At 47.7% G+C, this 27,205-nt stretch overlaps 1 protein-coding gene across 2 annotated transcripts in view; it reads right to left on the bottom strand.

Annotated features, from left to right (window-relative positions):
• The window catches only part of slc28a1 (solute carrier family 28 member 1), a 50,023-nt gene extending 23,571 nt beyond the window's left edge, over positions 1-26,452 (bottom strand). Inside the window, exons 1-4 of one of the 2 annotated variants that reach the window (XM_055662607.1) lie at positions 25,780-26,452; positions 4,696-4,787; positions 2,506-2,582; positions 568-659 (exon numbers count right to left, since the gene is read on the bottom strand). In XM_055662607.1, coding sequence (XP_055518582.1) covers positions 568-659; positions 2,506-2,582; positions 4,696-4,767 — 241 coding nt within the window. In that variant the 5' untranslated portion in view covers positions 4,768-4,787; positions 25,780-26,452. Of the gene's footprint in view, positions 1-567; positions 660-2,505; positions 2,583-4,695; positions 4,788-14,638; positions 15,221-25,779 lie in introns of those variants that run through there. The other variant, XM_055662608.1, reaches the window with a different exon arrangement.
• Positions 26,453-27,205: the final 753 nt, after the last annotated feature.

The raw sequence follows: 27,205 nt of genomic DNA, 5'->3' as shown, positions 1-27,205 counted from the left end.
GCCCAAGAGCTCTCCTGAATTAAAAACAAAATCAAAGTCATGGTACAGTACTTCATTTTTTCACTCTTGGAAATTTTTCACACTGTTGAAATAACTTCACGAGTTTCACGAGTTACCGCGTTTCCCGAGTACCTGCCTGCCGTTAGCGTTACGAGCCGCTACGAGACATCCACGAGCTCCGGCGTACCCGCTATGTACATTCTACGCATTTACCACGAGTTTGATTTTTTTTAAAACTCAGGAGAGTTCTCATTGTGGGACAGGGCCTTTACAAATAAAAAGCAACGGAACACACAAGATACATCCCACCGCAGTGACCCCTCCACGTACAAGCCCAGCCGCTCCATTCTATTAACATATGACCATCCCGCCAGCCCGGGAAGTAACCTCGTGAACCTACGCTGCACTCCCTCAATAGCAAGGGAGTTGAGAAGAAAATGATGAGGGTCTTAGACAAGGCAGGAAATTCCCCATCAGCGCAGAGGTGGGACTATATGTGTTCGATCCATGACCATATGTGTTCGATGCTGAACCATGCCAGGCAGCGGCCCAACTAGTATTCTTTACCTGCGGCCAAGAGACCAAGGATGATGCGTTTGATTAGCGTAGAGTGGGCGTGGTACGCCTTCTTTACCCTTGACGCAGTCTCGGTTATTTTCCTGGAAAACACGAAAGTTTCCAACTCATAATTCAGGGTGAAATATTTCAAATTATTATAGACGCACTCTAAGATAAATGATGTCAGTTATGGAGCTAAGGTAGACAAAAATGCCGGAGAAACTCAGCGGGACAGGCAGCATCGATGGAGCGAAGGAATAGGTGACGTTTCGGGTCGAGACCCTTATGTGGAGGTGGGGGGGGTGGGGCGGGAGGAAGAAAGGAAGAGGCGGAGACGGCGGGCTATGTGGGAGAGCTGGGAAGGGGAGGGGAAGGAGGGAGAAAGCAGGGACTACCTGAAATTGAAGAAGTCAATGTTCATACCGCTGGGGTGTAAACTACCCAAGCTGAATATGAGGTGCTGCTCCTCCAATTTGTGGTGGGACTCACTCTGGCCATGGAGGAGGCCCAGGACAGAAAGGTCGGATTCGGAATGGGAATGGGAGGGGGAGTTGAAGTGCTGAGCCCCCGGGAGATCAAGGTGAGTTGTGATGTTGAATGAGAGTCAAGAATCAAGGGGTGTATAATTCTTCCCGACCAGGGTTGCTGTCTGTACGGAGTTTGCACGTTCTCCCTGTGACCACGTGGGTTTTCTCCGAGATCTTCGGTTTCCTCCCACACTCCAAAGACGTGCGGGTTTGTAGGTTAATTGGCTTGGTGTAAATGTAAATTGTCCCCAGTGTGTGTAGGATGTGAGGGGATCGCTGGTCGGCACGGACTCAGTGGGCCGAAGGGCCTGTTTCCGCTCTGTATCACTAAACTAAACTAAACAAAACTAAAAGTGTAATCTAGCCACGTCCAGCTGTAGAAACTAGGAACTGCAGATGCTGGTTTACAACAAACAAAAACACACAAAGTGCTGGAGTACCTCAGGCATCATCTCTGGAGAACTTGGATAGGTGACATTTCGGGCCGGGAACTTTGTTAAGACACTCTGGAGAACAGACTATCTTAGGGCGGCATGGTTTGCAGCAGGTAGAGCTGCTACCTTACAGCGCCAGAGACCCGGGTTCAATCCTGACCTCAGGTGCTGTCTGTGTGGAGTTTGCGCGGGTCTGTGTGAGGTTTGAAGTGTCGGGACTCTACTTCAGACTGATGGAGGAGGAGTGGGGCAAAGCCCGGTAAATGAAAGGTACTGAGGCAGAGAATCGCACACCAACTGACCTATTGAGCCAACCACTTGGATCACCAATGTACAGTGGTCTACAGAGTAAATTCTGCTAAATGGGGTTAGTATAGATAGTTAATGGCTAGTATGGACATAATGGACAGAACAGCCTCTTTCTGTACTCCAGGACTCCAGACTCTACTATAGTTAGGAAGGGTCTCAACCTCCCTTCCATTGACTCCATCTACACCTCACGCTGCCTCGGCAAGGCCAGCAGCATCATCAAGGACCAGTCTCACCCATTATCACTCCCTCTTCTCCCCTCTCCCATCGGGCAAAAGGCACAGGAGTGTGAAAACGCACACCTCCAGATTCAGGGACAGTTTCTTCCCGGCTGTTATCAGGCAACTGAACCATCCCACCACAAACAGCGAGCGGTCCTGAACTACTATCTACCTCATTGGTGACCCTCGGATTATCTTTGATCAGACTTTGCTGGCTTTACCTTGCACTAAACGTTATTCCCTTATCATGTATCTGTACACTGCGAATGGCTTGATTGTAATCGTGTGTTGTCTTTCCGCTGACTGGTTAGCACGCAACAAAAGCTTTTCACTGTACCTCGGTACACCTGACAATAAACTAAACTGAACATGGCTGGGTAACTTCTCTCGGAGAGAAACGGGTGGAAAGTTGGTGTTTTGGTGAGAAAATAAATCTGAATTCTTTTTGACTTGTACCTTACAACCTTGGGACTTTCTTTCTTGTCTGAAGTCCACGCCGAGGTTTTATCTGAAGGTTTGGATGGAAGATCTTCCTGCAATACCAAGGATATAATCAGTGCAAGGGCAACAGCATAATCAAGGACAAGTCTCACCCCCATCACTCCCTCTTCTCCCCTCTCCCGTCAGGCAAGGGGTACAGAAGTGTGGAAACGCACACACCTCCAGATTCAGGGACAGTTTCTTCCCAGCTGTTATCAGGCAACTAAACCATCCTCTCACCAACTAGAAAGCGGTCCTGACCTTCAGACTATCTTTAATTTTATTGAACATTATTTTGCACAATACCTTATTAACTTTATCAGTCTCGACACGTTCCTTCTCGCCAGAGATGCTGCCTGTCCCGCTGAGTTACTCCAGCATTTTGTGTCTTTCTTTGGTTTTGACCAGCATCTGCAGTTCCTTCCTGCACATTATTCCCTTTATCCTGTATCTGTACACTGTGGACGGCTCGATTGTAATCATGTATCGTCTTCCTGGCATGCCACAAAACGGCAATGATTAACTAAGCTAAACTAACGATGCTTGTTTAAAATAACCAAGTTGCTCAAATAACTCAGCGGGTCAGGCAGCATCTCTGGAGGGAATGGATATGCGATGTTTCGGGTTGACACCCTTCTTCGGACTAATTGCAGTAGGGGGATGAAGCTGGAAAGCAGCTGTAAGTGCCATGCTATCTCACTTTGACTGGGCTGCAACAAACACACAAGGTCAGAAGGAATAGGAGTAGAATTAGGCCATTCGGCCCTTCAAGTCCACTCCGTCATAGAATCATGGCTGATCTATCTCTCCCTCCTAACCCCATTCTCTTGCCTTCTCCCAATAACCTATATTAATCAAGAATCTACCTATCTCAAAGGACAATAGACAATAGGTGCAGGAGGAGGCCATTCAGCCCTTTGAGCCAGCGCCGCCATTCAATGTGATCATGACTGATCATCCACAACCAGTAGCCCGTTCCTGCCTTCTCCCCATATCCCTGCCTTAAAAATATCCACTGACTTGGCCTCCACAGCCTTCTGTGGCAAAGAATTCCACAGATTCACCATCCTCTGACTAAAGAAATTTCTCCTCATCTCCTTCCGAAAAGAACGTCCTTTAATTCTGAGGCTGTGGCCTCTAGTCCTGGACTTTCCCACTAGTGGAAACATCCTCTCCACATCCACTCTACCCAGGCCTCTCACTATTCTGTATGTTTCAATGAGGTCTCCCACCTCATTCTTCTAAACTCCAGCGAGTACAGGCCCAGTGCCGACAAACGCTCGTAATACTCATTGCTGTAAACCTCCTCCTCTGGGCCCTCTCCAGAACCAGCTCACCCTTCCTCAGATACCGTGCCCAGAATTGCTCACAATATTCCAAATGCTGCCTAAAGGCCCTGTACCACCCTCACAACCTAATTCACAAACTTTTTCACTCGTGGACATTTTGTCATCATGTTGAAAGAAACGCCCCAACCTACTTGAAGCCACGAGCTGCCATAGAGGGAGTGCAGAGACGGTTCACCAGACTGATTCCTGGGATGTCAGGACTGTCTTATGAAGAAAGACTGCATAGACTTGGTTTATACTCTCTAGAATTTAGGAGATTGAGAGGGGATCTTATAGAAACTTACAAAATTCTTAAGGGGTTGGACAGGCTAGATGCAGGAAGATTGTTCCCGATGTTGGGGAAGTCCAGGACAAGGGGTCACAGCTTAAGGATAAGGGGGAAATCTTTTAAAACCGAGATGAGGAGAACTTTTTTCACACAGAGAGTGGTGAATCTCTGGAACTCTCTGCCACAGACGGTAGTTGAGGCCACAGTTCATTGGCTATATTTAAGAGGGAGTTAGATGTGGCCCTTGTGGCCAAGGGGATCAGAGGGTATGGAGAGAAGGCAGGTACGGGATACTGAGTTGGATGATCAGCCATGATCATATTGGATGGCGGTGCAGGCTCGAAGGGCCGAATGGCCTACTCCTGCACCTAATTTCTATGTTTCTATGTTTCTACCTACGACCTCGTCGTGACGACCAGGCTGCGAGTACGAGTCAAGGGCAAACTTGGCGGAGGTCGTGAATTAGGTGGTGAAAGTGGGACAAGCCCTTTACCAGCACCTTATCGATCCTCAACGTTACATCTCTGCACGAGACATCTGAGAAATTACCTCCATTTCAAATCCTGCGTTGTCTGCACAATAGATGTGGTTATTGTCGGGAGAAGACGCCATCTTATCCATTTCTCAGATTCACGTCAACGCTTGAAAAACAAAAAGTCTGTGATTAGAACAGTCATATTTCAGAATGTAAGCAGTTAAAATTAAATTGAAGGTAGACAAAAATGCTGGAGAAACTCAGCGGGTGAAGCAGCATCTATGGAGCGAAGGAATGGGCGACGTTTCGGGTTGAGACTCTTCTTCAGACTGACCTACCACCTCCCAACTCCGAACCAGCTAATGCACATCGCAGGATTTTATCTTGCGCTAAATATTATATCCTTTATCCTGTACCTGTTCTCTGCGGACCGCTCGATTGTAATCCTGTATAGTCTTTCCGCTGACTGGATAGCACACAACAAAAAAGCTTCTCGCTGTAACCCGATACATGTGACAATAAATAAACTTACACCCCAGCGGTATGAACATTGATTTTTCTAATTACAAGTAACCCCTGCATCCCCTCTCTCCCCCCGCCCCCTTCCCCAGCCTGTTCTCCCACTGTTCACATCTCTGTATCCCTTCGTTGATCCCTCGGAATCCCTCTGTATCACCTCTTCCCCAGCCAACAATGGACCATTGTGGGCTCTACCTTGGTCAGCTGTTGCCGGCCCTGCTTTGTTCTGGCCTTTTCCTACCTCCAGTCCCCACTCCTCTACTTTCAGCCCGAAGAAGGGTTCCCACCCGAATCGTCTCCAGAGATGCTGCCCGACCCGCTGAGTTACTCCAGCACTTTGTGGCTGTCTTCCCTGTTCAACCAATACAGGATCAGGCCCTTAGTTGCAATTGGTTTGCACAAAACTTCATTCAAGCCAATTCCGATAATAGATTATTTATTAACAGTTTTGTTGAACAATATATTTTGTTGCCGATTGTGTTGTCTGGGCATTAAATATAGGAGCTTGTTGCATCGTTACATAGAACAATACAGAACAGGAACAGACACATCTGACCAACCTCTCATGATGCCAAGAGAAATAAACCTCCTTTGTCCACACGTTAATTGGCTTCAGCAAAAAAGTTACAAATTGTCCCTAGTGTATGTAGGATAGTGCTGGTGTAGGGGATCGCTGGTCGGCATGGACTCGGTGGGCCGAATGGCTTGTTTCCGCGCTGTATCTCTAAAATAAACTAAACTATAAATTAAACCATGTCCTCTCGCCTTTGATATTTCCAAACTGGATTCTGACTGTCCCTTGTATTTTTCCAAACTGCCAACAGCTCTCCATTCAACCTCCGGCGTTCCAGAGAAAAAATAATCCAAGTTTTCCCAACCCCTTCTCATAGCAAATACCCCCTAATCCAACAGTGGGGATCCCAGAATCTTCAGTGGTGGCTAGACATTATCACAACTCCAGATTCTCCCATTCAAAGGCAACATTTGATCAGCTCTCCGGCACTTCTTGCATATTTTCCATCTCGTTTTGCGTTTTCCAATTCAGTTCATCCTTTGCTTCAGCCAAACATCACTAGCAGTTGCATTACCGCTAAGTCTGTGCCTAACACCGTGATATATACCGTACATCTACGGAGCGAAGGAATAGGAGACAGTGGGATGTGGGGGAGCTGGGAAGGGGAGGGGAAGGAGGGAGAAAGCAGGGACTACCTGAAATTGGAGAAGCTAATGTTCATGCTACAATTGTCAAAATAAGCTGATTTATCTAATAAACAATCGAACAAAAGGTCTTTCCATATTCAACATATTAAGCAAAAGTTTATTCAAAACATATGCAACAGGGCAAGAGTACCTTGTGTTGAGTTACATATGCACAATGACAAGTCCTGTTATTCCCTGCTCAACACTCCCACCCTGTGGTGTCCCGCCGCAATTGCACGTCCTGTTATTCCCTGCTCGACACTTCCACCCTGTGGTGTCCCGCCGCAATTGCACGTCCTGTTATTCCCTGCTCGACACTTCCACGTAGTGGCGTACCGCCGCAATTACACGTCCATTCTCCCCCTCTCTCTTTCCCCATTTCCCACTTTCCCCTCTCTCCCCCTCTCCACTTCTCTCCTCCCTCCACTCCCCTGTTCCCCTCCCTATCTCTCTCTCCCACCGGCCTCCCTCCCCCTCTTTCTCTCTCTCTCTCTCCTATTTAATGGTGCCCTCCCATAACTATTTAATGGTGCCCTCCTTTAAATATTTAATAGTGCCCTCCTCTAATTATTTTATGGTCAACACTCCCACCCAGTGGTGTCCTGCCATAATGACAGGTCCCCTGGATTTTATCCACAACATTTTTATTCGTGTTCATAAGAGATTGGCGCAAAATTAGGCCATTGAGCCCATCGCATCTACTCCAGCATTCAATTGTGGCTAATCTATCTTTGCCTCTCAACGGGATCTGGGGGGGTCCTTGTTCATCAGTCACTAAGCATGCAGGTACAGAAAACGAATGGCATGTTGACCTTCAAATCAAGAGGAGTTGAGTACTGGAGGTCCTTCTGCAGTTGTACAGGCCCCTAGTGAGACCACAACTGGAGTATTGTGTGCAGTTTTGGTCCCCTAATTTGAGGAAGGACATTCTTGCTATTGAAGGAGTGCAGCGTAGGTTTACAAGGTTAATTTCCAGGATGGCGGGACTGTCGTATGTTGATAGATTGGAGCGGCTGGGCTTGTATACTCTGGAATTTAGAAGGATGAGAGGGCATCTTATTGAAACATATATGACTATTAAGGGTTTGGACATGCTAGAGTCAGGAAACATGTTCCTGATGTTGGGGGAGTCCACAATCAGGGGGCACAGTTCAAGAATAAGGGGTAAGCCATTTACGGAGATGAGGAAAAACTTTTTCACACAGAGAGTTGTGTGTCTGTGGAATTCTCTGCCTCAGAGGGCGGTGGAGGCCGGTTCTCTGGATGCTTTCAAGAAAGAGCTAGATAGGGCTCTTAAATATAGCGGAGTCAGGGGATATGGGGAGAAGGCAGGAACGGGGTACTAATTGGGGATGATCAGCCATGATCACATTGAATAGCAGTTCTGGCTCGAAGGGCCGAATGGCCTACTCCTGCACCTATTGTTTAGTGTCTAGAACGTAATGAAATAAAGTTATAAAACTAAAAGTTTTAGAGAACTCTTGGGGTGATGAAACTTGAACATTAACACAAATCAGAACACTCAGCAACCGTATACAGTTTTAAAAACCATAAATATAGATAAATCTATGTCAAAATAAGCTGATTTATCTAATAAATAATCGAACAAAAGGCCTTTCCGTATTCAACATATTAAGCAAAAGTTTATTCAAAACATATGCAACAGGGCAAGAGCACCGTGTGTTGCCGCCTGCAGGGAGTTACAGCTGCACAATGACAAGTCCTGTTATTCCCTGCTCAACACTCCCACCCTGTGGTGTCCCGCCGCAATTACACGTCCTGTTATTCCCTGCTCAACACTCCCACTTATAGGCCTTTTTCACGGGGCGACTTGACGCAAGATGTAGCCAGAGTGAAGTGGTCGTGGTCTAGCACGATATCACACGATATAACGGGGGGGGTAGACAAAGAGTTCCCACGGTACTCGGCATTTCTGTTATTTGTGCGAGTGACTTGTCCGTCTCCCGAGCTTTCCCGTTAAATCTTGAATGAACATTGTAAACTGTCAAGTGTAATTAAATCATCACGTGGCACAAATGGTGTCAGGTTTTTTTTCACACACTATAAATATCCTCCCTTGGTTGAATTAGTATATACACACACAAAGCAGAGTTTTACTGTGTATGTGGGAGACACAGATGGAGTGAGCACAGTTACTGAGGCAGAGTCTCTCAGCCTGTGTGAGAGGGAGGGAGGGAGAGAGAGAGAGGCACACACAAGGTGGATGTGAAATCTCACCTGCCTGTTTCAGTGACAGACACCCGCCGCCAGTAAATGAAGACACTCCCATCTGTCTCCCCCTCCTCTCCCTCGACTCCCCCACCTTTCCCTCCCAACTCCAGTCCCGTCCCGACCCCCTGGGAAACTGAAGGGAGCAACAATTAACTGCTGCCTGCCCGCTGAGTTAAAGAGTTCCCACGGTAAGACGATGTTAGTTGCGCCCAAGTTTAAAGGGGGCAGGAGGGGGTGGGCGAGAGAGAGAGAGTGTAAGTTACCTAAAATTAAATAATTCAATGTTCATAGTGAACACGGACACAAAATGTTGGTGTAACTCAGCAGGTAAGTCAGATCTGGGAAGAAAAACATAAAAAGCTGGAGTAAGTCAGCGTGTCAGGCAGCATCTCTGGAGAAAAAGTATAGGTGGCGATTCGAATCGGAACCCTTCTTCAGACATCCTAATCGGAATTGAGTCTGAAGATGTGTCTCGTCCCGAAACATCACCTATTTTTCTCCAGAGATGCTGCTTGACTCGCTGAGTTACTCCAGCTTTTTGTGTCTGTCTTCGTTTTAAACCAGCATGTGCAGTTCACTCCTTACACGGGTCTCTGGAGAACATTGATTGGTAGCGTTCCGGACCCTGCTTCGGAAAGGCATCGATCGCTGGTCGGCGAGGACTCCGAGCTGTATCTCTCAAAGAAGTACATGTGAAAAATTTCTCACGGACCATAAAAATGCGGGGCCTTTCAGTAAAGTCCCTTTTAAAGATTATAGTTATTTTCTTGAATCTTATTAACATAACTCACGAATAAGTTGATGTCCATATGCGGATGCAAATCTTTATTTTTTAAATTCAATCCCACAGAAGACAATTTTTACTCACCCTCTGTCCCCTCTGTCCAGCTTCCGGGTTTACCGTTCACAGGAGTTCCCACGGTACATGCAAGAGTCAGCACGGATATCGCACTGGCCACTACGTGCATATAATGTTGCAATGTTCAACCACAAGTGTACAAGTCACTCTTGGAGAAATTCAAGCTTGTTTGAATTTTCTCCCGAGTCACCAAGTTACACGAGTACCTGCCGTTAGCGCCACGGTGGTCCACGAATGCCGTACGGTTATCGCAAGATGTTCCCACGATGTTCAACTCTGGTTAACTCTTGCGTCAAGTCGCCCCGTGAAAAAGGGGTTTTACTGGTGTTCCACGGCAATTACATCATCTCCCCTTCTCACTTCCCTTCTCCCATCTTCCCCATCTCCCACTTCTCTCCTCGCTCTCCACTCTCCCCCCCTCTCTCCTCTCTATCTCCACCCTTCCCCTCTCTGCTCTCTCTCTCTCTCTCTCTCTCTCTCTCTCTCTCTCTCTCTCCTCTCTCTCTCTCTCTCCTCTTTAATGGTCTCTCTCTATTAATGGTCCCTCTTTAAATATTTCTCTCCCTCTAATTATTTTGTGGTCAACACTCCCACCCAGTGGTGTCCCGCCGCAATGACAGGTCCCCTGTATTTTATCCACAACACAACAAGAGATTGGCGCAAAATTAGGCCATTCAGCCCATCGCATCTACTCCGACATTCAATCGTAGCTAACCTATCTTTGCCTCTCAACGGGATCCGGGGGTCCTTGTTCATCAGTCACTGAAAGTAAGCATGCAGGTACAGAAAGCGAATGGCATGTTGGCCTTCATAACAAGAGGAGTTGAGTATTGAGCAAAGAGGTCCTTCTGCAGTTGTACAGGGCCCTAGTGAGGCCGCAACTGGAGTATTGTGTGCAGTTTTGGTCCCCTAATTTGAGGAAGGACATTCTTGCTATTGCGGGAGTGCAGCGTAGGTTCACCAGGTTTATTCCCGGGATGGCGGGACTGTCATATGCTGATAGATTGGAGCGGCTGGGCTTGTACACTCTGGAGTTTAGAAGGATGAGAGGGCATCTTAGGACATGCACGGCATGATGGCGCAGCGGTAGAGTTGCTGCCTTACAGCATTTGCAGCGCCGGAGACCCGGGTTCGATCCTGTCTGTACGGAGTTTGCACGTTCTCCCCGTGACCTGCGCGGGTTTCCTCCGAGATCTTCGGTTTCCTCCCACACTCTAAAGACTTGCATGTTTGTCGGTTAATTGGCTTGGTGTAAATGTAAAATTGTCCCCAGTGAGTGTAGGATAGTGTTAGTGTGCGGGGATCGCTGGTCGGCACGGACTGGGTGGGCCGAAGGGCCTGTTTCCGCGCCGTATCTTTAAGCTAGACTGGTGCACAGGGGATCGCTGGTTTACCTGCGGTGTCTCTGGGACTAAAAACAAAAAGAAAAACCTTTGCGATTCCTATCTCCGCAACTTTCCTCGTCTGCATCGAAAACACAAAACAATTGACACATTAGTCTCTCCTCGAGATACAAGGTCACAAACGTTGCTGATTTAAAGATATTTAACGGTGACAAGTTGCGTTGGATACAGAGTGTCCTCTGGGTCTTTGTGTGATCCGTGGGGGTGGAAATCTAGCACATCCTATCCTGGGCGTTCTTGTGGTGAGAGAGGGTCACTGCTTGGCGTGCTATTCACCCTGTTCTGCTTAGATTCCATTAAATAAAAATCAGTATCTCGCCAGGAATCTGGCAAAGAGGTCCTTCTGCAGTTGTACAGGGCCCTAGTGAGACCACACCTGGAGTATTGTGTGCAGTTTTGGTCCCCTAATTTGAGGAAGGTTCGATCCTAACTACGGGTGCTGTCTGTATGGTGTTTGCACGTTCTCCCTATGACCTGGTGGGTTTTTCTCCAGGTGCTCTGGCTTCCTCCCACATCCATTAATGTACAGTTTTGTGGGTCTATTGGTTCTCTGTAAATTATCCCAAGTGTGTAGGATGATGCCTGTCCCTATTATCTTACCACTGACCTTTCACCTTCAACCTATGCCCACAAAGTCACAGCTTCAAGGATGCCCTGACAATGTGTACATTCTTTCCATCAATGAGATACCCGGTTATTTCTCAGAAGGCGAAGAACAACTAGTGCCTAAGAGAGATACAAAGTGCCGCAGTAACTCAAGAGGACCTTGTCCTCAACCGTGACTGCTTCTCTTCACTTTAGAGATACAGCACAGAAACAGGCCCTTCAGCCCAGCGAGTCCGTGCCGGCTAACGATCGCCCCGTACACTAAGCACTATCCTACACACAATTTACAATTTTACCAAAGCCATTTATCCTACAAGCCTGTACGTCATTGGAGTGTGGGAGGAAACCGGAGCTCCTGGAGAAAACCCACGCGGTTACAGGAAGAACATACAAACTCCATACAGTACCCATGGTCAGGATCGAACCTAGTTCTCTGGCGCTGTAAAGGCAGCAACTCTACTGCTGTGTCACCGTGCTGTCCCTCTTGCATGCGATTGCGTGCGTTTGGCGCGACCAATTGGAAGCGGAGTTCACGTGAAGTTCGCGCGAAGTACACGCTAAGTTCACACGTGACGTCATTTGCGTCATGCTTACCAATCAGCTGCGCGTTGGGCAGTGACATCATCACGCAACACCACGCCGGGCGGTGACATCATCGTGCAAGGCCACGCGCTAGTCTTACGCCATCAAGACGCTGCGTACGACCGCAATACGCCTGCGTGCTGACAGGCCGTTGGCGCGCGAAGATTTCGGACACTGTCAGATTTTCGAAGCCCCGTGCGATGTCGGGACCAGCCCCGCACAACTCCGCGCTTCTAAGTGGGACCGGCCCCGCGCGGCCATATGCTGCCCGTACACCTCAAGCGACCACGAGGTCGCGTAATTTGCGAGCTAAGGTCCCGTAAGTGGGAAAGGCCCTTTAGTCTCTCCTTTGATTCCTCTCCCTTCCTCAAAATCAAAGGTGTGGCCGTGGGCATTCGCATGGGGCCTAGCTAAGCCTGCCTATATTTATGGCTACCTTGAGAGTTCCGCAAGGCGGCCTGTGCACGCTGACCTCTCTGCAAATGGTCATCGTACACGGGGAATTCTGAGGATAATTCTGGCACTCTCTACACGGAAGCAAATAACATAATTATGCTGTTGATAAAATGACAAACATTGTATTATTGTGTGGAATTTCTGGTTCAAAGGACCTGTAACAACTCTGCTTGGTGTCTAAGGGCAGGTCAAATAACTGTGGCTAGGACTCCATTGTCAGGCTAAAGTCCATTGGAGTCGTGGCCTGTTTAGGTCAGCACGGAAACAGGCCCTTCAGCCCAACTCCTCCAGGCTGACCAAAGTTGCCCATCTAAACTAGTCCCACCTACTGGCCCTACCTGCCAAGATGCCCCACCTACACTAGTCCCACCTGCCCACATTTGACCCATATCCCTCTTAGCATTTCCTATCCTCATGCCTTTGCTCTGTTGACACAAGGAACCGCAGGTGCTGGTTTACTACAAAAAAAGACACAAAGTGCTGGAGTAACTCAGCGGGTCAGGCAGCATCTGCGCTTAAAACATGGATAGGTGATGTTTTGGGTTGAGTTCCCTGCTCCAGAGTCTGTCGATAACCTTTTAAATGTTTTAATGGTCTCAATTTACAGAGTCCGAAGATTTGTATCTTTGCTCGGGTTTCCAGTACTTACAGCCTCCACAACTCCGGGAGACTGTGGATGTGGAGAGGATGTTTCCACTGGTGGGAGAGTCTCGGGCCAGAGGTCACAGCCACAGAATTAAAGGGCGCCACTTTAGGAAGGAGACGAGGAAGAATTTCTTCAGTCAGAGGGCGGTGAATGGGTGGAACTCATTGCCACAGAAGGCTGTGGAGGCCAAGTCAAGGGATATTTTTATGGCAGAGACAGATAGATTCTTGATTAGTACGGGTGTCAGGGGTGAAGGGGAGAAGGCAGGAGAACGGGGAGAGATAGATCAGCCATGATTGAATGGCGGAGTAGACTCAATGGGCCAAATGGTCTCATTCTGCTCCTATCACTATTACTCCAACTAAGAAGCCATAGCAACTATCTATGGGGCTCAGTCGAAGTGGCCTGTTGTTGTATCAAACCCACTATTTACCTAGAATGTTATAGACAATAGATAATAGACAATAGGTGCAGGAGTAGGCCATTCGGCCCTTCGAGCCAGCCATGATCAGCCATTCAATGTGATCATGGCTGATCATCCACAATCAGTACCCCGTTCCTGCCTTCTCCCAATATCCCCTATCATCAAGAGCCCAATCCAGCTCTCTCTTTAAAGCATCCAGAGAACCGGCCTCTGAGGCAGAGAATCCCACAGATTCACAACTCTCTGTGAGAAAAAGTGTTTCCTCATCTCTGTTCTAAATGGCTTACCCTTTATTCTTAAAATGCTCACCTAGAATGTCCTCCCATCAAGGTCTTGGTGTATTTTAGTTTAGAGATACAGCGCGGAAACAGGCCCTTCAGCCCATCGAGTCTGCACCGCCCAGCGATCCCCGCACATTAACACACACCAGGGACAATTTTAGTTACAATTTTACCAAGCCAATTAATCTAGAAACAAACCCACATGTCTTTGGGATGTAGGTGGATAACCGGAGCACCCAGAGGAAACCCACGCAGGTCACGGGGAGAACGTACAAACGCTGTACAGGTTAGCAGCCGTGGTCAGGATCGAACCTGGGTCTCTGTGAGGTAACAACTCTACTGTCGAGCCACCGTGCCACCCGTCTCTCCTGCCGGTCTGCGGAGACGATTCCTGAGTTGGAAGATTTGATTCTGGGTGGCTAGTGTTTGCAAAGTTGTACACAGTGGAGATCTCGACACGAAACGTCACCCATTCCTTCTCTCCAGAGATACTGCCTGTCCCGCTGAGTTACTCCAGCATTTTGTGTCTCTCTTGGATTTAAACCAGGGGGTGTGAGAGTGCAACCTTCACGGGGTCCGCCCTGTTTCGACCAATGCAATCAACCCGGCGTGCACAGTCAAATAAGATCAAATAGAACAAGTTGTCCAACAAGTTTAGGCTGCGCATGCCGTATGCAAGAAGAAGGTTTAAATCAGCACTTGCAGTTCTTTTCTCCTTACCGCGGGTGTGGTTGGCGATGAGTGGGCTGGGCCTCAGTACAGGCAGGTACAGAAACACAAGAGCAAGGATGTTTCCTCACAATACTTACATTATAACTTGGTTTCAGCCGTGGAACGATGTGATCCTCCCGCACGCCCTCACCTCTGTAAAACAACCGGCTTTTGTGTTGCTCGGAGGTAGCCACACCCCTCTCAGATCCAGCAAACCCAGTAATTTATCTTCAGGTATGCTTGCACTATCTTCCTGTCAAACCTCCCTCTGCTTCTGATGCCAAGTCTGGCAATTGGGCAACTTGGTGAGCAAGTCCTTAACGTCTGCCTGCGGGATCGTTACTGCTCCCGGAAAAAAACAAAAACCCACTAAGTTGGTGACGGAGTTGCTGAGGGCAGGAGTTTTGAAATTAAGTTTCTGGTTTCACGATGTTGGAGGCTCGTCAAGTACGATGGGGTGACTGCGTACACCAGGGGTAGGAGAAACTGTTGCAATAGTTTGCACAAAGGCAACCCCCGCAGACATCCGTAACACCATGGCCACATCATGTCCCTTACACGTCAATCAGTCGAGAGTCAAATGCTGATCGGAGCAACAGAACAGTCTCTGTTAGACACAGAATGCTGGAGTAACTCAGCGGGTCAGGCAGCATCTCTGGAGAACATGGATAGGTGACGTTTCACAGAGTGCTGGAGTAACTCAGTGGGTCAGGCATCATCTGAGGAGAACATGGATAGGTGACATTTCACAGAGTGCTGGAGTAACTCAGCGGGTCAGGCATCATCTGAGGAGAACATGGATAGGTGACATTTCACAGAGTGCTGGAGTAACTCAGCGGGTCAGGCAGCATCTGTGGAGAACATGGATAGGTGACGTTTCACAGAATGCTGGAGTAACTCAGTGGGTCAGGCAGCATCTCTGGAGAACATGGATAGGCGGTGTTTCACAGAGTGCTGGAGTTATGTCCCTGTCCCACACTCAGGAAACCTGAACGGAAACCTCTGGAGACTTTGCGCCCCACCCAGAGGTTTCCGTGCAGAGTAGTTCCTGTGCAGGTTGCAGGTGGTTGCCGGAGGTTGCAGGTAGTGGAAGCAGGTAGGGAGACTGACAAAAACCTCCGCTGAACCACACGGAAGGGTGGGAAAATTCTGAAAGTCTCCTGTGCAGGTTTAATTTAGTTTAGTTTAGGTGGTACAAAAAACAAGTCCACCTCCGGGAACCACACGGAAACCTTGGGTGGGGCGCAAAGTCTCCAGAGGTTTCCGATCAGGTTTCCTAAGTGGAACAGGGGCATAACTCAGCAGGTCAGGCAGCACCTCTGGAGAACATGGATAGGTGACGTTTTGGGTCGAGACCCTTATTTGTGTTCTCCAGACTTGCTGCCTGACCTGCAGAGTTACTCCTGCACTTTATGTCTATCTTTGGTCTAAACCAGCATCTGCAGTTCTTTGTTTCTACATTAGTCAGCAGCCGTTATGACTTGGGAAAATTCTGAAAGTCTCTGAGTGCAGGTTTAATTCAGTTTAGTTTAGAGATACAGCATGGGAACAGGCCCTTCGGCCCAACGAGTCCACACTGACCAGTGAACATCCCGTACACTAGCGCTATCCTACACACTACGGGACAATTTCCAATCTTTACTGAAGCCAATTAATCTACAAACCTGCACGTCTTTGGAGTGAGGGAGGAAACCGGAGCACCCGGAGAAAACCCACGGGGTCACGGGGAGAATGTACAAACTCCGTACAGACAGCACCCGTGGTCAGGATCGAACCCGGGTCTCTGGCGCTGTAAGGCAGCAACTCTACCGCTGCGCCCACTGTGATAGAGATGTGACCTCCATCTCAATTCACCTCTCATGTTTAATATTTTTCATCTTTCTCACAAGAGGCCATTTGGCCCATTGAGCCGATACTAGCCCTCAGAGCAATCTTGTCAGTGTCATTCCCCCACATCCATCTCTGTAAACTATTTTTTCCCATTATCTGCCCCATATTCTCTTTCCATCCATCTACACAGGAGGCAACATACAGGGACCATTCAACCTAGCAAATCCAGTGTACGATTCCTCCAAGTAATAATTGATACATGAGTAATAAAAACGGATTATTTGTAAACCTGCTTGCATTTCCTTCTGGAAAAATGAATACTGAGTATAGAAGTTGGAATGTTTTGTTCCAGTTGTACAAGACAATGGTGAGACTATATTTGGAGGATTGCACCAGTTCTTATCACCTTGTTCCAGGGAAGATATTTCAAAGCTCCAGCACAAATTATAGATGCTCAACATTTTTCTACTCCCCCTCCCATTCCCACACTGACCTTTCTGTCCTGGGCCTCCCCCACTGTCAGAGTGGGGCCCAGCGCAAATTGGAGGAACAGCACCTCATATTTCGCTTGAGCAGCTTACACCCCAGCAGTATGAACACTGACTTCTCTAACTTCAAGTGACCCTTGCTTTTCCTCTCTCCCCCTTCCCAGTTCTCCCACCAGTCTGACTGTCTCCGCCTACATTCTACTGCAGTTGTACAGGGTCTTGGTGAGACCACACCTGGAGTATTGCGTACAGTTTTGGTCTCCAAATTTGAGGAAGGACATTATTGCCATAGAGGGAGTGCAGAGACGGTTCACCAGACTGATTCCTGGGATGTCAGGACTGTCTTATGAAGAAAGACTGGATAGACTTGGTTTATACTCTCTAGAATTTAGAAGATTGAGAGGGGATCTTATAGAAACTTACAAAATTCTTAAGGGGTTGGACAGGCTAGATGCAGGAAGATTGTTCCCGATGTTGGGGAACACTGTCCAGGACAAATAACCCTCACAGCTTAAGGATAAAGGGGAAATCCTTTAAAACCGAGATGAGAAATGGGTTGGGTTTTTTCACACAGAGAGTGGTGAATCTCTGGAATTCTTTGGCCACAGAGGGTAGTTGAGGCCAGTTCATTGGCTATATTTAAGAGGGGAGTTAGATGTGGCCCTTTGTGTGGCTAAGGGGATCAGGGGGTATGGAGAGAAGGCAGGTACGGGGTATACTGAGTTGGATGATCAGCCATGATCATATTGAATGGCGGTGCAGGCTCGAAGGGCCGAATGGCCTACTCCTGCACCTAATTTTTGGGGGATGTTTCTATGTTTCTATCTCTGACCCGCCCACTCCACTGACATCAGGCTATAGGTGAGTGGTGGAATATTGCATTGGGGTAACGGGTTACTTTGGGGGAATGGGTGAGTGGTGGAATATTACCTTGGGGAACGGGTTGCGTTGGGGATGAGGTCTCCCATGGGTGAGTGGTGGAATATTGTGTTGGGGTAACGGGTTACTTTGGGGGAACGGGTGAGTGGTGGAATATTGCGTTAGGGGAACGGGTTGCGTTGCGAGACCAGCCCTCCTGTGTGATGGGACCCAACAGGTCCCACTTGGTCTAGTATATATATTTCTAAAATATATACAATGAGGAAGAGAGATAAATGAAAGATTTACAGAAAGATATCGATGATAAAGGAAACAGGCCATTCATTGTTAGCTGTAACCTTTTCAAAGCTGAGCCAAGCAGGCCAATGATTAACCTGGTAAAAACCAACCTCCCCTCCAGTTTCCAAGCCTCTAAAGCTACACAAAAACATCCTGTTAAACAAGCAATGGATTCCGCTGTTTGTTCTGTGCATATTTCTCACAAATGAGCACTGCAAATATTATTTGCTAATGTGCGAACTGCAAATATTAATGGGATGTTGTCGTACTTGCTCGTTTGTGGTCCATGCATTGTGAGGCCCGCCTGATAATCTCTGATCACACATTCACTGGTGATAAGGATCAGAGTCAAACAGCAGAGAACCAGGCCCTTCGTCCCAACTTGCCCATGCCGACCCAGATACACACGCCTTTCTGCACTAGTTCCACCTGCCCCTCAGATTTCTATTGCATATTTCTCCTCTCACCTTAACCTATGTCCTTTGGTTCTCGATTTCCAAGGGAACTTCAATGGGAATTTCCCGGAAATTCACCCCATTATTCCCCTCGCGATCTTGCAGACGGGACCAAAATCGGTGGAGTCACGGACCGCGCGGGAGGCTGTCAAAATATACATAGAATCCTGTTCACAAGTTCTAGGAGTAGGATTAGGCCATTCAGCCCATCAAGTCTACTCCGCCATTCAATCATCGCTGATCTATCTTTCCCTCTCAACCCCATTCTCCTGCCTTCTCCCCATAACCCCCCTGACACCCTTACTTAGAGTCTTATGCCCCTGTCCCACTTAGGAAACCTGAACGGAAACCTATGGAGACTTTGTGCCCCACCCAAGGTTTCCGTGCGGTTCCCGGAGGTTCCCGAAGGTTTTTGTCAGTCTCCCCACCTGCTTCCACTACCTGCAACCTCCGGCAACCACCTGCAACCTCCAGGAACCGCATGGAAACCTTGGGTGGGGCTCAAAGTCTCCAAAGTTTCCGTTCAGGTTTCCTAAGTGGGACAGTGGCATTAGAGACATACAGCAAGAGGCCCTTCGGCCCTACTTGCCCTTGCCGACCAATATGTCCCATCTACTCTTGTCCCACATGTCAGCATTTCCCTTTAAACTTGTCCTATCTATGTACCTGTCCCAATGTCTTATACTGTAAGCGTTATAGTACTTGCCTCAACTACCTCCTCTGGTAGCTCGTTCCATTCACCCACCTCCCTCTGAGTGATAAAGTTGCCCCTCAGGTGTGCCGCCACTAAATTCTTCCTCCCATTTGCGCCACTAAATCTTTCCCCCACATCCAGCATTAAAACATTCCTCTCACTCTTTAAATTGCCATTGCCTATTCTTTAGTTAGAATGAGATGGCAGCTAAAAAAAATCTTTGTGTTGGCTGTCACCCAGTTGGTGGACACCACTGCTCCATTTTGAAGTAGCCTCAAGGTATGCTGACATTGAAGAAGTTCTCCTCCTCTCTCCGACCTCCAGTAGACAAAAATGCTGGTAGACAAAAATGCTGGAGAAACTCAGCGGGTGCGGCAGCATCTATGGAGCGAAGGAAATAGGCAACGTTTCGGGTTGAGACCCTTCTTCAGACTGATGAGTTACTCCAGCACTTTGTGTCTTTTTTTCCATAACCCACAGCCCAGTTGAAATTATTTATTTTCACTCTCATTTCATTCTTGCCATCAGGAAGAAAGTACAAGAGCCTGAAAATTATAACGTCCAGGTTCAGGAGCAGCTTCTTCCCTGCCACCATCAGGCCATTAAAAGGGCATGTCCCACTTTCAAGTTCAAGTTCAAGTTCAAGTGAGTTTATTGTCATGTGTCCCTGACAGGACAATGGAATTCTTGCTTTGCTTCAGCACAACAGAACATAGTAGGCATTGACTACAAACTACAAACTTCACCACCTAATTCACAACCTTTTTTACTGGAGGACATTTTTCATCAGGCTAGAAAAACGCCCCGACCTACTTGATGCCACGAGTACCTACGACTAGCATCACGACCTGCAGCCGACCTCCAACAACCTCCTACGACCTCGTGACGACCATGCTGCGAGTACGAGTCAAGAACAAACTTGGCGGAGGTCGTGAATGAAGTCCTGAAAGTGGGACAAGCTACGACCTCCAGTATATGCTGACATTTTTCTTTATTTTTTTGTTAGAAGTACAATACTGTGGTACCTTTTCAGTACCTAATACTTATTGACATATTACATTTCATATACAACTTCTTATTTTTTAATTTAATAGCAAAACAGGAACAAGGGAGAAAAGAGAAGTTAAGAAGAGATTGACAGTGGTGTGTGAGGTAGAAAAATAGTCCAAAAGAAAGAAGAAGAAAGAAGGAGAAGGAGAAGGAGAAGGAGAAAGAGATGAAAAAAAAAGAAAATAAAAATAAAAGAAGAAAAGGAAAAAAGAGATTGAAATCTATATACCTATTTTATGTTCCAGCTTATTACGGTGTTTACAGAGTACTCTAGTTACATATCTGTTTTCATGTAACAAATCACTCTGGACATATGTCAATAAAACACTCTAGACTCTTGACTCACGACTTAAAAGATAAGGGTAATATCTTCTCCCTGGTGTCATGTGGAGTGGTTCATGGTGGACACGAGAGACTGCAGATGCTGGGGTCTTGAGTAAGGCACTGAGTGCTGGAGTAGCGTGGATAATGCTTCATTGTTAGGGCTTTGTCAGCTGGTCCTTATCTCATTGTTGCTCATGGGATCTTGCTGTGTACAATATGGTCGCCGGCAGTGAGGCTTGGTCGCTCCCGGCGAGCAGGCCCGACGTCGGGGGAACCCAGCAGGTAGGCCCGGCCCACCTGCCGCCGTCCCCAAATCGGCCCCCAGCTACCGGTATAAATGGTACTGTGACAACGAGAGAGGGGTCTCTAAAGGCAACGCTAATGGCAGGTACTCGGGAAGACTCGCTAACGGCAGGTAATCTCGGGACTCATGATGATTTTTCAACATGTTGAAAAATGTCCACGAGAGCCCCGAGTACCGACGAGCGGCCATTACCGTAAATCTCCGAGTTCGAATCAGGGCAAACTCGGGAGAACTCTTGGAATGAACTCGTACCTTGGGACAGGGCTTTGACTCCCCTTCCTCCCACCCCCCCCACCCCCCCCCCCCCCCCCAATCTTTGCACATCCCCAATCCTTTCCACTCGTCACTTGCATGTATCTTGCATTTTTATGACTGTTGGCAGATCAATTTCCCTCCTGGGATAGATAAAGTTCTACCGTATTGCATCGTATCGCATCGTATTGTATAGGATTGTTCTGAAGAAGGGTCTCGACCGAAACGTCACCCATTCCTTCTCTCCAGAGATGCTGCTGCCTGTCCCGTTGAGATACTCCAGCATTTTGTGTCTATCTTTGATTTAAACCAGCATCTGCAGGTCCTCCCTACACGTAGAGGACTGTTCAGTACTTTTATAGCTTTAGCAGCGGCAGCGTTTGGCGACTCTGGTGTACAGCCTAGGTTGTGCTTTTCTACATGTGACAATAATGTATCATTTACTCATTTGCTCATTCATTCATAAATCACCCGACTGAGGTGAGCACAGTCGTGAAATGCAAGATGGAAACAGTCCCTTCAGCCCATCAAGTGCTACTAACCCCGTGCATGACCATTAGTAACCCAATTTTATTGTCCACTCCTTGATAAAATCTGCCACAAAAACTCATATTGCAGGATGCTGCCGGGCCCCGCTGAGTTACTCCAGCAATTTGTGTCTTTTTTTTCGTATTCCAAAACCCAGTTTAAATTTAGTTTAGTTTAGTTTAGTTTAGAGATACAGCATGGGAACAGGTCCTTCGGCCCATCGAGTCCACACCGACCAGTGATCCCCAGTATCCTACATACACCAGGGACAAATTATACCATATACAAATCCAAGCCAATTAACTTACAAACCTGTACGTCTTTAGAATGTGGAAGGAACCCATCTCAGAGAAAACCCCCGCGGTCACAGGGAGAATGTGCAAGCTCCCTACAGACAAGCACCCGTGGTCAGGATCGAACCAGGGACTGTGAAATGATAATAAGTGTATAAGTTTGCAATAACCAACCTGGTGTATAGGTTCTCAATAACAAACCTGATCTCCCGGTGGCTCAGCACTTCTACTCCCCCCCCATTCCGAATCCGACCTTTCTGTCCTGGGCCTCCTCCATGGTCAGAGTGAGTCCCACCGCAAATTGGAGGAGCAGCACCTCATATTCCGCTTGGGCAGTTTACACCCCAGCTGTAATCCATTTGATCTTTGCTCCTGTGGTTTTTGGACACCAGTCCACACCTTCAGTTGGATTGTTATCTTTTACTCGTTTGGGGAAATGAAAATATAAACTCATCGCTTAGCAATGCGAAGTGTTTTCTTTGGAATTGGAGGTTGGGTGGTGTTCATCTGACAAAGGGAATTATTGGCACCACACCCAGATAAAGCCATGCCAACCTTCGGCCCAATGTGGACTCACCGGCGTACAAGTCCAAACATCTGAGAACGTAACAATGCAGGTAGATAGGGTGGTGAAAAATGCACGTAGGGTCCTTGCCTTCCATCGCCAGGGAATGGGAGATAAGGGCGGATCACCTTTGATGTGTCATTTTCACACATTACCCTTCAACATCTCGAGATTCCCTCCCCCCTGACTCTCGGTCTGACCAAGGGCCTCAACCCAAAACGTCACCCATTCCTTCTCTCCAGAGATGCTGCCTGTCCCGCTGAGTTACACCAGCTTTTTGTGTCCATTCTACGTTTGGCCTCGCTGATGTATAAGAGGCTGACGGCTGAAGGGGCTGAAGAGGAGAGGGACGGACTTTGTGGCCAGCTGCAGTTGGGATTGTACAATGGTGACTCTTGCACATAGACTCGGTGGGTATTCTGACCCAGGGGGATTGTGCGTATGTGCGGGGATAGTCTTTCTGAGCTTCACGAAATAAAAATGCTCTCCGGGTACTTCCACGTAGCTCAGATCCCAACTTATAGATTCAACGACCTCTTGCTCATTCTCCCACCAACCCCCCCCCCCCCCCCCTCTCCCATCAGGCAAGAGGTACAGAAGTGTGAAAACGCACACCTCCAGATTCAGGGACATTTTCTTCCCAGCTGTTATCAGGCAACTGAATCATCCTACCACCACCAACTAGAGAGCGGTCCTGACCTCCCATCTACCTCATCGGAGACCATCGGACTATATTTTATCGGACTTTACTGGACTTTATCTTGCAATAAAAGTTATTGTCTTTATCCTGTATCTGTACAGTGTGGACGGACTGATTGTAATAATGTATTGGTTTTCTGCTGACTAAATAGCATGCAACAAGAAAGCTTTTCACTGTACCTCGGTACACGTGACAATAATAATCTGAAGAAAATTAAAGCACATAAAGTTATCTAAACTGAACTAAACTAAATAAAACTCAGTTACAGATCAGTTTCAGTTCAGGAGAAGGGTCTCGACCCGAAACGTCATCCATTCCATCTCTCCAGAGATGCTGCCTGTCCTGCTGAGTTATAACCCTGTCCCACGGTGCGAATTCTTTCCAAGAGCTCTCCGAGTTTAAAAAAAATCAAACTCGTGGTAAGCACGGAGAATGAACGCAGCGGGTACGTCGGGAACCTCTCTTAGCGGCTCGTAACGCTAACGGCAGGTACTCGGGAAGATTCGTTAACTCGTAAGACTCGTAAGCACGGGAAGACTCGTGAAGATTTTTCAACATGTTGAAAAAAATGTCCACGAGAGCCCCGGGTACCGACGAGTGGCCATTACCGTAAATCTCCGAGTTGGAATCAGGGCAAACTCGGGGAGAACTCTTGGAATGAACTCGTACAGTGGGACAGGTCTTTTGTGTCTGCCTTCATATTCAGTTTAGTCTGCTGTCTGCTCCCATGCTGTTTGTCTAACTTCTAAACTCTAAACCAACTTCAGAGCCTGTACATTGGCGTTTTAGTCCTGACCCAGCCCTGGCCACAGCCTTGGTCTGAGGTGAGGCGCTGGCTGTCCCGGGCTTCTTCCCGGCAGTCCAGTCTTGACCACACGATGGCGCTGGTCAGGCCGTATTTGGAGGACTGTGAGCAACTTTGGGCCCCATATTTGAGGAGGGATGTGTTGGCTCTGGACAGGGTCCTGAGGAGGTTTACAAGAATGATCCCAGTAATGAGTGGCTTCGCATATGCTGAGCGTTTGACGGCACTCACTAGAGTTTAGAAGGTTGAGGGTGGCACCTGATTGAAACTTACAGAATAATGAAAGGCTTAGATAGAGTGGATGTGGAGAGGATGTTTCCACTGGTGGGAGAGTCTAGGATTAGAGGTCACAGCCTCGGAATTAAAGGGCGTTCGTTTAGAAAGGTGAGGAGGAACTTCTTTAATCAGAGTGTGGTCAATCTGTGGAACTCATTGCCACAGAGGTTGTGGAGGCCAAGTCAGTGGATATTTTTAAGGCTGAGATAGACAAATTCTTAATTAGAACGGGTGTCAAGGGTTATGAGGAGAAGGCAGGAGAATGGGATCAGCCACGATTCAATGGCAGAGTGGACTCGATGACCCGAATGGCCTAATTCTACTCCTGTAACCTGTGTATGTGAACCAAGTGTTTCACAGCTGAGAGAGAGCGCGCAGTCTTCATGGACAATAAACAGAAACGCCACCCTTGAGATCATTAGATGGGAAAAAAATCACAGCAAACAGGAAAATAAATGATTTGCAAGTTCGGTGTGTGGCGGGCGTGTGAAATATCGTGACCGCAACAGATTGCAACAGTTATAAAAGAAAGGTAAACATCGTTAAACACCAATTTTCACGGCACAGGGTGTCGCAACGCGCACCGCCACTAATTACGCACTTTCACACATTATCCTTGATAGCGGGCGACACGGTGGCGCAGCGGTAGAGTTGCTGTCTAACAGCGTCAGAGACCCGGGTTCAATCCTGACTACAGGTGCTTGTCTGTACGGAGTTTGTACGTTCTCTCCGTGACCTGCGTGGGTTTCATCTGAGATCTTCAGTTTTCCTCCCACAGGCGTACAGGTTGTAGTTAATTGGATCGGTTTAATTGTAAATCGGCACTAGTGTGTGTGTTGGATAGTGTTAGTGTGCGGGGATCGCCGTCGGTTCCGACCGTGGTCCGAAGGGTCTGTTTCCGCGTCGTGTCTCTTAGCGAAACGCAAGGAAGGTAGATACGCAGACAGCAGCCTCAAAAAAAGCATCATTGGTACACATAAAAAAAGCTGGAGTAACTCAGCAGGTCAGGCAGCATCTTTGGAGCAAAAGAATAGTAGACATCTCGGTCGAGACCCTTGTTCAGACTGAGAGTCAGGGGAAGGGGGAATTAGAGATAGAGACGGTGAAATAGAGAGATAGAGAACAAATGAATGAAAGATATGCAATAAAGCAACGAGGATCGGGGAAAGGTGGAGCTCACAATGGTCCATTGTTGGCTGTGGGGCTAGGTGGTAATGAGATACACGGACAGTGAAACGTAATAGGATGACAGTGAAACTAATGCGATGAGAAAGGGGGGGGGGGGGGGGGGGGGGGGGGGGGGGAGGGACGCAGAGAGAGGGAGAGAATGCAGGGGTTACTTGGAGTTAGAGAAATCAATAGTCATACAGCAGGGTTGTAAGATGCCCCCCACGGTACATTGGTTTTCAGTGCACAAGTCGAATCACAGAAGTGCACATTCATTAACGAAATGCATAGCCCAGATTTTGCTGATTAATTATTAAACTATTTTCGACAGCTTACAAAAACATACTTACTAAAGTTGAGCAACTTAGCTTCTGGGTGCCGGTTACCTGTATAGCACCAGTGGCAGGTGGCAGTGTTTCTCAAGAGGTGGCAGTGATATGTAGGCTGGTTAGACAACAATGTGATCTACCACCGGCTGTGATTTGTCTATTTAACTTCCACAGAAGTCCAAAGTATTCATGGATAATTAACTAATTCAGCAATACAACTACTTATCATCAGCAATGTGAGATGCTTTAGTGAATTCATCACACAAGATGAGTATAAGGAAGCAGTCTTGCCACCCGACTTGTTTGCTGGTAGCGAAGGTAGATGCAATTACTGGAGTAGCTCAGCTGGTCAGGCAGCATCTCTAGAGAGCAGGAATAGGTGATGTTTTGGGTCGGGACCTTTCTTAGCAAAAGGATTTGAGTATAGGAGCAGGGAAGTTCTACTGCAGTTGTACAGGGTCTTGGTTAGACCGCACCTGGAGCATTGCGTACAGTTTTGGTCTCCTAATCTGAGGAAGGACATTCTTGCCGTAGAGGGAGTACAGGGAAGATTCACCAGACTGATTCCTGGGATGTCAGGACTTTCATATGAAGAAAGGCTGGATAGACTCGGCTTGTACTCGTTAGAATGTAGAAGATTGAGGGGGGATCTTATAGAAACATACAAAATTCTTAAGGGGTTGGACAGGCTAGATGCAGGAAGATTGTTCCCGATGTTGGGGAAGTCCAGAATAAGGGGTCACAGTTTAAGGATAAGGGGGAAATATTTTAGGACCGAGATGACATTTTTCACACAGAGAGTGGTGAATCTCTGGAACTCTCTGCCACAGAAGGTAGTTCAGGCCATTTCATAGAAATTAGGTGCAGGAGTAGGCCATCCGGCCCTTCGACCCTTCGAGCCTGCACCGCCATTCAATATGATCATGGCTCATGGCTTCATTGGCTATATTTAAGAGGGAGTTAGATGTGGCCCTTGTGGCTAAAGGGATCAGGGGGTATGGAGAGAAGGCAGGTACAGGACACTGAGTTGGATGATCAGCCATGATCCTATTGAATGGCGGTGCAGGTTCGAAGGGCCGAATGGCCTACTCCTGCACCTATTTTCTATGCTTCTATGTTTTCTTCAGACTGAGCGTGAGGGGGGAGGGAAACTGGAGGTGTGAATAGGTTCACTAGAAATCAGTGCCGAATCGGTCACCGATGATCAAGGAAAGGTGGGGCCCACAATGGTCCATTGTTGGCTGTGGAAGGGGTGACAACGAAGGGATTATATGGATGCGATCAGTAGAACTGGCAGGATGGCTAGGGCGGGAGAGGGGCAGAGAGAGAGGGAATGCAGGGGTTACTTAAAATTTGAGAGATCTATAATCCTACCGCAGGGTTGAAAGTTGGCCAAGCGGTGTCAATTTGATGTGGAATGTGGGAGGAAACCGTAGGTACCCGGAGG

The sequence above is a fragment of the Leucoraja erinacea genome, chromosome 36 (genome assembly GCF_028641065.1).
Source record: "Leucoraja erinacea ecotype New England chromosome 36, Leri_hhj_1, whole genome shotgun sequence".
NCBI classification, from domain to species: Eukaryota; Metazoa; Chordata; class Chondrichthyes; order Rajiformes; family Rajidae; genus Leucoraja; species Leucoraja erinaceus.
Note: the sequence above shows the minus strand (reverse complement) of the source record. Positions and strands in the feature narration are given on the sequence as shown.